The sequence below is a fragment of the Sparus aurata genome, chromosome 19 (assembly GCF_900880675.1).
Source record: "Sparus aurata chromosome 19, fSpaAur1.1, whole genome shotgun sequence".
Classification (NCBI taxonomy): domain Eukaryota; kingdom Metazoa; phylum Chordata; class Actinopteri; order Spariformes; family Sparidae; genus Sparus; species Sparus aurata.
Window position 1 is genome coordinate 28,278,406 of NC_044205.1, and position 11,616 is coordinate 28,290,021.

The 11,616-nt window shown below is 42.6% G+C and overlaps 1 protein-coding gene across 2 annotated transcripts in view; it reads right to left on the reverse strand.

The window, feature by feature from the left end:
• LOC115569869 (nebulin-like) overlaps positions 1-10,939 on the reverse strand; it is a 58,608-nt gene extending 47,669 nt beyond the window's left edge. The window contains exons 1-4 of one of the 2 annotated variants that reach the window (XM_030398063.1): positions 10,256-10,939; positions 6,947-7,078; positions 4,025-4,317; positions 1,659-1,730 (exon numbers count right to left, since the gene is read on the reverse strand). In XM_030398063.1, coding sequence (XP_030253923.1) covers positions 1,659-1,730; positions 4,025-4,306 — 354 coding nt within the window. In that variant the 5' untranslated portion in view covers positions 4,307-4,317; positions 6,947-7,078; positions 10,256-10,939. The remainder of the gene's footprint in view (positions 1-1,658; positions 1,731-4,024; positions 4,318-6,946; positions 7,079-10,255) is intronic. The other variant, XM_030398064.1, reaches the window with a different exon arrangement.
• Between the last annotated feature and the right edge of the window lie 677 nt (positions 10,940-11,616).

The following is an 11,616-nucleotide window of genomic DNA, read 5'->3' on the forward strand; positions in this document are numbered from 1 at the left end:
TGAATTTACTTTAAATCTTTGAGATCATCCAGCAACAGATGCTCAAGTGAATTTAAAACATGAGATAAACAAAAAATAGTTTAAGTGACATTAGAGTTGGTAAAATCCAACACAGAAATGTTGTGGGACAAAATGCAATAAAGCCTCTGATTAAAAATCTAATCGATAAACTGTGAACAGAGAATTTTTTTTTGTTTAAACTTTGACCAAAGTATGTAAAAACACGGCCCAGGTTTAGATATCAGATGAGATTTTTAGCTGTTTTGTTTTTATGACACATCTTCCTTTTAGACTAGTTGGAAGAAAATACTCATTTAGATGTTTATTGTGTTGATCCCTGCATATTTAATTAGATCTCTTGCATGTTTGAACTGAGGACGTTTCGTGGTGAACCTTTGACTTAAATATGTCGACAACATGAAACAAGAATTTTGACTTTTGTCTCTATCAAGTGTCCAAATTAGTGCATTTTTATTTATTTTTTTTACCAAAGCTGCTCTCAGGAGGAAATACGGTCCCTGAACACTGTTTGACGCCAGAAAGATGGCAGGGTCCGCCACATATGAACACAGTAAAAGAGTATAAATTGTGTTTGTTAGTCAGTTTGTTTACTCAGTAATTCAGAGAGAGGTTGTTGATTTCACATTTCTTCCCTAAACCTACAGACTGCTCCTTTACCTGAACTCTGGTCCTGCGTGTGATGGTTAATAAAGCGTTTCTGAAGGTTTTCACAGGTCGAGGCCGGCAGCGGAGCGACAGCAGCTGGAGGAATACGTGAGGGTGATTTCATAAAGTGGGCTGAGTTGCTTCCACTGTAGCTGATGAGTCATTCTGCTGGTGCGAAACAGCCGAGCTGCCAAGTTTGAGTCGCACCAGGGAATCGATATCTCACATCCTACAGCAGCATCACCCTCATTCACCGCCTCACTGCCAGATACACGCTGCACGCCGCCGCTGCACGAGTCAAAAGACGGTTTCTGCTCTGAGTTTGAATTCCCTGGGTCGGATAAAAGGCCGGTGACTGGAGTTTTGGAGGGATGGTTACCAACGGCAACGCTGCGTTCAGCTCATGAGGAGGCGGAGACGACGACGCCTCGCTGTCTTACACGTGCGGAAGAAACAGCGCAGCAGATAATACACACGTACCTACTGTTGCACTCAGTAGAGCGCATACCTCCGCCAACGCCCAACAGGTTGTGCTTTATCTAAACAAACTCTAAGATACCAGACACCTAAATACACCTGGTGTTCCACTTCAAGATGCACCGGCCCTTTGAAATTAGCACAACAAGCCTTATGTCACAATGTAAGTGAGAAGAAGAAAATCTTGGATCCATCCGTTCATCTGGATCAGCACCAAAAGCTAATGAGGTCTGTTCTGTCCTGCGTCCAAGTTTGGTGGAAATCTGTTCAGTAGTTTTTGTGAAATCCTGCTGACAAACCAACCAGCAAACAAATGAAGATAAAACTCGTCCAGGATCTGTTTCTGTTTACTGTCGAGTTTTGTTTTGTTTTCCTGCAGACGATGATTCTGTAATACACGTTACATTTCTTCAGGATTGTTTTCTGTGTCGATGGTGTGAACACAGAACTAAAAGGCAGGAGTGTTTAATGTGAGGTGGATCACAGTACAGCTGAATGACAGTGAATGAACTCACATCACTGACGATTAGGCTGCATCTCCTGTTGAATGTCGGGTCAGGAAGTGGAGGCTTCGCATCCGAGGAGGCCTGAAAACACAGAAGTGGACATCAGACTCAACTCAAGTGTTTCCAAAGAGATCTTAAGAGTGGAGCAGCCACTCTGTCGTGATCTTTCAACCACTAGAGCTGCAGCTAGTGGTTATTTTTGTAAGAATTTTAGTTTAAAATATTCAGAAGTAACTAAATCGATCAAAATAATGTGAAGACGTCTGTGTTTGTTTTGCAGCTTCAGTATATTCAACCAAATTTAGCTTGTTAACCAGCCGCAGCCCATCATGTCTCCTAAAACCACTTGAAGCAGTCCGGACCACTAGCTGCACGGCTAACTGAGCTAACTAGCTAATGGTGTTAACACAAATAGAGACCCAAACACAAGACAAGAGGGGAAAAGCACAAAGAGAGGAAGTGAAAAGCAAAACACGACACGTGAGGAGAAAAATACAAAATAAAACAGGAAATAACTGAACTAAAAGCTTAAACTATGACAAGCGGCTGCTACAGTTAGCAGTTACTCTGATGATATGCTCCATAATGCACCTTTACGCTGTTGATTATTTCTTTGATTAATTGATCAGGTGTTTCGTCTATAAACTGTCAGAAAATGTCGATCGAGATGACGTCGTCAAATGTTGAAAACCTAAAATATATTCAGTTCGCTGCCATGAGGACAGAAACCAGAAAATATTCACATTTAATTGTGACTTTACTTAAAAAAATGACTCAATCCAATTAAACAATCATCACAAGAGTTGGCGATTAATTTAACAGCGATATGATCCTACATCTGTCTATCGAGACGAATTCAGACTACTATTGATAGTTAATGAACAATATTAGCAAACACTACAAATGAAACTGCGACAGAGAAACCTGTGAGTCAACAGAAGGGAAACTTTTCTGATTCATGCATCATTAATCCCTCACCGCTCTTAACAGGACGGATTGAGTCCTAAAAATCCCACTATCAAAGGCTAATAATGGCACATTTTCATTTGTAGTTCCACTAATCCTTCCTAAGCCTGTACAAAAACCTGCAGTGCCAGGCGATGCCCCGTGCCAAGGTCAATACAAAGACTCCCAGTCAGAGCGGAGAGGAGGGGGGTTCTCTGCAGAGGAACTAAATCTGCCTCTCAGCAGACTTCATCAAAGAAAAGCAAAATCCTCAAAGACGTTCAGCAGAACGCAGGACTTAGCTACAGTTTGGGAACATTGTGTGTATTGACATATTGAACAGGGTGGTTACTTAACAGAGAGGATGATAATTATACGACCGAGAGGTGAAGCTGCAAATTTAAAAACAACTCAGAAAATAAACAGAAAACGTTATTGGCGTCCGTATTTTGAGATCTCCTGCTGGTCTACTGTTGAAGTTTCTAACGTCGAATGAAGAAAAAATACTGAAATTATATGAGACTGAATTTTGTTTAAGCAAAATGTTATTTCTGCTGCTAGACGACTCAAATCAAAACAAAGGAGCGGCTGCAGATCCGGACCAGCTGGAGGAGTAAACACCTGGAGTCTCATCTGGTTCTGATCCGGAGCCACTAACAGAGGACTTTGTAAGTTGTGGGATTAAAAAGGTGATTTGTCTTCACTCCTGTTGATGAGCCTGACTGCAGCAGTGATCCGGAGCTGACCTCCACTGTCGGGTGGTTCTGTTCTGTTCTGTTCTGTTGACTGGAGGGGAAATGGACTTTACTTCATGAACGTAACGTTACAGAGAGGAGACAGAGAACCAGAACCAGAACCAGAGTCTCTGCTGAGTGCTGAGCTCAGTCAGAGGTCGACTTGAGCTTATAAACCGATTCCTCGGACAAACGTGGTCGCTGGTGGTGAAGACAACATTAAATAATCAACGAAACTGGAGTTTTAACATAATTCAAGAACACAACTCAACAAAATATATAACAAAGCTGAAGTCGTTATCAGAAGTGTCAGTACAGAAATGTTTATTTATTATCTGTACTTGGACTGTCGACTGAGACACGTCAAGTTAATACTGGTTTGTAACTTTACAGGTGAATAATAAAGTTTTGGGATCTGAAATTAAGTTAATTTAAAAAGCTGTGATAGAGATTTTTTGCGCTGTTAAAACCAAAGTTTCCAAAAAAATATCATACAAGCACAAACCTAGTCTAATCTGAGAGATAACAAATTAATTACCCGGTTCCTTCAGTGAAGTCGGAGAACTGAACATATTTATTCAGGATCTGCAGCTCAGGCTGATTTTTTAATCTTACTTGATGGTTTTTCTTTTGTTTCCTGTTGGCTGATTATTTTCAGTCTAATTTTTGAAAGTTACAGGAAGATCAAGTTCTCACCTCTGATTCCCAGTTTCCCAGCAGCTTCTTCTTTCTCCCCTCCTCTTCCTCTCCATTCTCCTCTCCTCCCTCCATCTCTGCTTCCTTCTCCTCCTCTGACACTTTGTCAGTTTCAGCCTCCTCCGTCTCCTGCACGTCCGTCGTGTCAACAACCGAGGTCAGCGTCGTCACTGTTGTTACCACCGTCTCCTGGAAGGACTCCTCTTCCTCTCTGACCGCCGTCGTAACCTCTCTTGTCTCTTCGACTAACACCGGAGCAGATGAGGCCTCGTCTTCCTCCATGTCAGTCACCTCTGAGGACAAACAGCACGTCATGTTCACCTTCAGTTTACCATTAAAACACAATTTAAAGAACAAACCTGACAGGAGAGGTGATACAAAATAAGCTAAGAGAGAAAAATACAGAACAAATCCAGGATCATGAAAAGAGGTTATTGCAATTCTATAAATAAAAACATAAATGAGTCAGAAGAAGTACTTTAAATGATTACATAGAATTAGTCAACAGGTCAACAGACGGGTTTAATTGCACATAAAGCTAAAGAACAAAAAATGAGAGTTGATTTCTGCCATAATGACCCCGAATTAAGTAGCAGGGGAGTGGGAGGGAGGTGGGGAGGCTGGCACACCAGCCAGTTAGCTTCCCCCCAATCATGGATCTGTGTCTTTATCTGGATCCACAGCAAACGTTACTGGGTCTGTTCTGGGCCGAGACACATCCCGCATCCACATTTCACAGAAATCCGGACAAACGTACACGGGTGAAAACACGGTAAAGACCCGAGGCTGACGAGGCTTTGGCAGCCGAAAAAGACACATTCAACAGCTACACACTTATTTTAAGTCCCTTTGGACAAAGTGTTGGTTTAATTAATGAGATGTTTTCCAACGTACAGATCGAGAGGTGAACCGGACAAACAAGAGGTTTTCAAACAGACGTTCAGAGACATAATTACAGCAAAGTGACAGAATGAAAGCCAATAAAAACTCATTAATCAATCATCTCTCCTGTCAGGATCCTCCGTGTTATAAAGGTCGACACACTTTCCTCCTGTTGTCAAGGTCACCTGCTCAACCTCAAAGTCACTGTGTTAAATCTCAGCGTCTTCTTTAAGGTCATGTTCACACTTTTTACAAACCTCCCCTGAACCTTTTTTTCTACGGCACTCTGTTAGCTTCTTCCAGGCTCCTTGATGTTGCTCTCACCTTGTCCGATTTATGGTCGTCTCTTAATTAGTTTTCCTCTTGGCTTCCTCAGTGTTTGGCTCGGCCTTTTAGCTTTCCAAATGCTGCAGTAGCGCTGCTCAATCTCTCACTCTCTGACGTGTTGATCACTCTCTGTTTTCTCAGTATCTTCTCGTGCTTTCCTGTCAGATTCTTCAAGCCTTTTTTAAAGTCGTGGTCACTCGTCCAGCTTCTGAACGTCTCGGACACAATTTGAAGTTCTTTGACGTCGAGTTCTCCCTCTTAACTTCTGCTGTTACCTCTAATTCTTAATAAAAACCAGACTGAGCGGCCTCGTTTGGTCCTGACTGTCCGCTGTGATGGCTGAATGTCGTCTGGGTGTGGGATCGTTGGGTGCTTCTTATCATCTTTAACTTCCACATTTAGCCCTCTACTCAAGACCTTATCACCGCTGTGCCCTTCATGGCAATCACAGTGCCAGCGTCGGGTACAGTGTGTGTCTCTTTATGTGTGTGTGTGAAGGTTGAGGGGTTCAAGGTGATTTCAGAAAATATCGTCAGCTGGAAGGAATGTAGCATCTTATTCACAATATCAGATGTTAAACTTTTAGGTATTTAGTTCCAGCTGGAGATGAAGAGAAGTTTTCTCCAAATCTTCCTGCCTCAAAAGATCAGAACTGACACTGACTGTACAGTAAAAAGTACAAAGATCTCTTTTGGCTAGATGTTCATTTTCAGCTGAAGAGTTAAAGGAACAGTTCACCCAAAAATGTGAATACAGTCATCATCTCCTCCGTCCTTTAGCATTCAGCTAAACAACTGAAGTAGACAGCATCTGACTTCAGCAACAGTACAAATAGGGTCTCAGCACATAGTCCGGGGCATCTAACCTCCGCTAGCTTAGCTGGATTTCTATTGTGAAGCTAAAAACAGACTTCAACTCTCCTCCATCAGCTTCCGGGTCGGGGAAGTCCCGACGTGACGATTACCGAGTGCGGTTAGAAATGCTCAATTCCGTTCTTTTCCCTGTCCGCTCTCGATAATAACTGTTATAAACTGGCAGGTAAGACACATATGAACTTTGATTGCTTTTCCATGGAGTCATAATCATACATTTTCATCCATGAGCCGCGGAACTCTACTGCACTCGGTAATCGACTCGTCGGGACTTCCCGTCAACAGGAAGCTGCTGCAGAAGAGTGGTAAATTTAGTCAGCTTTTCAGTAGAAATCCAGCTAAGCTAGCGGAGGTTAGATGCCCCGGACTATGTGCTGAGACCCTATTTGTACTGTTGCTGAAGTTTGGTGCTGTTCTGAGCATTATTTGTGGCTTTTTGGTGGCGGTTTATATTTGGATCCATTTACTGCAGTGTATTGTTGTCGTGCGGTCGTTTCTGAGGTTGATAAAACTCCGTAAATAAGCGGTCTGCTAACTTGATCTCTCGAGAGGGAGTCTAACACAGTTTCACGGTGATTTAGACCATGGATTAAATTTACACCGGAATATCCCTTTAAATGCATCTGTTCTGGTTACTGATCATAATGTAGATATTGCTTCCTCTGTCTGTGTCTGCTGACCGACTGGATGGTGTGTGTGGCTATAAAAAGGTGAGAACCATGTGGAGTCATCTGGCCATGATCCTGAGATATGAAGGCAACACACTGAGAGGAGAGAGAAATTAGACAAACTAGAGGAAAGATGAGGAACATAAAATCGTCTCCCACAGATATCTACTCACTGTAAGGATCAATAACTTCTGTGTGAGAGTCAGCAGGTAGTCTGGCAGCGTGATCGGTGTCAGATGGCAGCTGAGGTAAACAGGACCTGATGAAGACGGAGCTCAGAGGACCCGACTGTCCCTCAGCCAACACTAACAGATCAACAACAACAACAACAGGCTCATCTATCACCAGGAACACTGCATCGTCTGCACAATGGAGTCACTTTTACTTCATAAACATATGCAGCACTCAGTAGAGTGCATACCTCCGCCAAGGTCTGGTACATATGTGCCTCCATGAAACTGCTGTGTCTCGTTCACTCATTTAGTTTTTTAAGTAAACCAGATTTGTTGTTATCACTGTTAAGCAGAAATCTTCTCTGACTTTATATCATCAGGAGGAGGAGAGGAGGACTTTATATCCTCAGGAGGAGGAGAGAAGGACTTTATATCATCAGGAGGAGGAGAGGAGGACTTTATTATCATCAGGAGGAGGAGAGGAGGACTTTATATCATCAGGAGGAGAGGAGGGACTTTATATCATCAGGAGGAGGGAGAGGAGGACTTATATCATCAGGAGGAGGAGAGGAGGACTTTATATCATCAGGAGGAGGAGAGGAGGATTTTATATCATCAGGAGGAGAGGAGGACTTTATATCATCAGGAGGAGGAGAGGAGGACTTTATATCATCAGGGAGGAGGAGAGGAGGACTTTATATCATCAGGAGGAGAGGAGGACTTTATATCATCAGGAGGAGGAGAGGAGGACTTTATATCATCAGGAGGGAGGAGAGGAGGACTTTATATCATCAGGAGGAGGAGAGGAGGACTTTATATCATCAGGAGGAGGGAGAGGAGGACTTTATATCATCAGGAGGAGAGGAGGACTTTATATCATCAGGAGGGAGGAGAGGAGGACTTTATATCATCAGGAGGAGGAGAGGAGGACTTTATATCATCAGGAGGAGGAGAGGAGGACTTTTATATCCTCAGGAGGAGAGGAGGACTTTATATCATCAGGAGGAGGAGAGGAGGACTTTATATCATCAGGAGGAGGAGAGGAGGACTTTATATCCTCAGGAGGAGAGGAGGACTTTATATCATCAGGAGGAGAGGAGGACTTTATATCATCAGGAGGAGGAGAGGAGACTTTATATCCTCAGGAGGAGGAGAGGAGGACTTTATATCATCAGGAGGAGAGGAGGACTTTATATCATCAGGAGGAGGAGAGGAGGACTTTATATCATCAGGAGGAGGAGAGGACTTTATATCATCAGGAGGAGGTGAGGAGGACTTTATATCATCAGGAGGAGGAGAGGAGGACTTTATATCCTCAGGAGGAGGAGAGGAGGACTTTATATCATCAGGAGGAGAGGAGGACTTTATATCATCAGGAGGAGGAGAGGAGGACTTTATATCATCAGGAGGAGGAGAGGAGGACTTTATATCATCAGGAGGAGGAGAGGAGGACTTTATATCCTCAGGAGGAGGACTGGATTTACATTTTCAGATGAACTGCTCCTTTAAGTGTTGGTCTGTAGCTCAGCTCTGTGATTCATGTGTAGGATAACTGAGGTTCATATTGTGGATGATTGTTTTAACCTCTGAATATTGATTGGAAAATGCTAATTTCTGGTTAAGGCATAAATCCAATTATTAAATGGAATAAGCTATTTAAATAACTGTATCAGTTTCAGAACACTGTCATACATATCTGGAGTAACTGTGGATTAATTACTGTTGAATATTAATACAGCTGAGTGTAGAAACTCTCTGTGATATTCTGCAGGCTGCAGAAATCTGCACAGCAACAAACCAATAAAACATGAGACGAATGCTGACGGGATCAGAGGACAACTAATTAATCAGGTCTTTAAACACATCATTAGTTTAGTGGCCTGAATAACAGCTGAGTCCTGGCTGCCCCTCATGTTTGCAGTCTCTATCAGAATCAGCAGCACACGAGGTTCTCCAGGGACAAATGGCTTTGGTAGAAATCTGTCTCTTTTTGAAGCTAAATTGGGAGACACAGTTTTCATTGGTGGTAAAAAAAAAACAAAACAAAACTGAAGCCTGCCTCGTTGACCAGACGCTTTCTCTCTCATGTTGTTAATGAACACAAAGCTTTTCCTGCGAGAAATCCTTGTGATCTCGTCCTGATGTGAACCAGGAAGAAGAAACACTGAAACACTGAACGACACAATCTAAATTCAGCTGTACTCAAACATCAGTCCTCCTCGAGACCTCCCTCCTCTTCCTCCTACTACCCTCCTCTTCCTCCATCACCAGGTCAAGCTTGAAAAGGGCTGAGTAATACAATAAACATGTGTGGGCTGCTGAATGTCACACCATTTTAAAAGAGAGGCGATTTGTGTGTGTGTTAATTAAAGCGGAGCAAATGAGGAGAGAGAATGTGGCGTGTTAACGCAGCGGAATAATACGATCACTCGGTCAGGTAGACAGAGGAGGGGGAGAGGAAGATGGACAGGCAGGGAATAGAGACAGCAATGGAGGAGGAGAAGAAGAAGAACAACAACAACAACAAGATGAAGAAGAACAAGAACAAGAAGACGAAGAAGAACAAGAAGAAGAAGGAGGAGGAGAAGAAGAAGAAGAAGAAGAAGAAGAAGAACAACAACAACAACAACAACAACAACAAGACGAGGAAGAAGATGAAGCACATGAAGAAGACGAAGAAGAAGAATAAGATGATGAAGAAGAAGAAGAACAAGACGAACAAGAACAAAAAGAACAAGAACAAGAAGAAGAAGAACAAGAAGAAGAAGAAGAAGAAGAAGAAGGCAGAACAATGTGGACTCAATGTTGACGTATTAAGAGGAGCGCTGGTGAGTTAAACAGTTTTAAGGGTTTATTGTGTTAATGTTTCATGTTTCTAAATTAAAATACAACTAAAAAAATGTTAAATACTTTTGGAGCTACACTGTGAAGTTTAAAAGCTGATTTTACTTTCCAGAAGTCAGGAATTACAAAGTGAGGTAGACTATTACATTTCAGTTGTACAAACTAAAAAGTTTTAACTGAAAATTCTAAGTCTACTGGGTTCTGAGGTAATCTGAGGTCAGTAAAGTCACTTTTACTTGAGTACTGGGAGGATGTTGAACTAATAATTATAACTAATCCTGGATACAGAATTAAAACTTGATCCAACACTTGATCCCCTGAGGACACCAAATTATGACTGGCTGCTTTTAATTGGCTTCAGATATTTTCAGTATGTCAGTAAAAACACACAAAGTGTCTTAATGAGACCACAGAAGTCGTCCGGGACTCTAAACGTCCTTGTAGGTTGAAAGATGAACACACTACCTTTGATCGTCTGCTGAGGGTCACTGGGTCATCAGGACACACACGGGTCGGGCATCTGTACACACACACACACACACTCACAACACACACACACACACACACCACGTATAGAAACATCTAAGGATTTATGATACAGAAACAATTAACTCTTATTCTTAGAAGCTGTTTAAAAAATAAAAAAGATCACTAAATTCATTACCCACAATGCAACTAAGCCACTGAGTGACAATGTGGAAAATGTGTGGCGTTATCCTTTAACAATGAAGACAACTACAACTCCCATGATCCAACACTGCAGCACACTGTCACCCTTTAACACTTCTTCACGTCTTTTTGTCTGTTGCCTTTTATAAAATGTGTAAATCAACAACAACTGAACCTGAATCAAGTCTGGAAATAAAAAACAGTCACTCACACTTTCAGGAGAAGCTCCTCTTCAAACGGCCGACGTCGTCATCACAGGAGGGCTCGATGAAGAAGAAGAGTGTGTGTGTGTGTGTGTGTGTGTGTGTGTGTGTGTGTGTGTGTGTGTGTGTGATTGTGCTCACTGACCACAGTGCACCCCTCACTTCCTCTCACACGCTTCACTTCATGCACACACACTCTCCAATACAATAAACACCAGAAAAAACAGACATATTTCTTTGTGTGCGTGTGTGAGTGTGTGCGTGTGTGAGTGTGTGTGTGTGTGTGTGTGTGTGTGCGCGTGTGTGTGTGTGTGTGCGTGTGCGTGTGTGTGTGTGCGTGTGTGTGTGTGTGCGTGTGTGTGTGTGTGCGTGTGTGTGTGTGTGTGTACATACGATACTGATCTGCTCCTGAGTCCTTCTGAGTCTTTGCATCTCTGGCGTGTCGGACACGATGCTGAACCCTCGGCCTTTACTCTCCTCGAAGTCCTTCTTGTACTTCACCTGCAGGACGGCGAGAAGGAAAGAAACGCTCGACATTAAAGGAACATTCCCCCCAAAATCATCTATTAGTGATGTTCTCTGAGCGACATGAATATTTCACTGTTGACGTGCTGCAATATTTACTGAAATGTTCAAAATCTTGTGGTAAGTTCAGTTCATCCCACGTCCATCAAATGGTTTCAAACTTTCGGTTTCAGAGCTTCTAAATAAAAGAGAGCTTCTTCCAGAGCGGCCATTTTGGTTTAAATATAAGGAAGATGCAGAGAAAATAACAAACGCAGCTCATCCACCCACAGAAAGAGGAAACGAACCAGAAATCATTGCAGCTGCAACACAATAAGAGGTCAGAGGCCGCAGCCACAAACTCGCTTCAGGAACAGATGAGCTGGATAACTCTGTTACAAAACCTACAACTCACATCCGGGATGATGAAGACACAGAAGAGGATGTGAA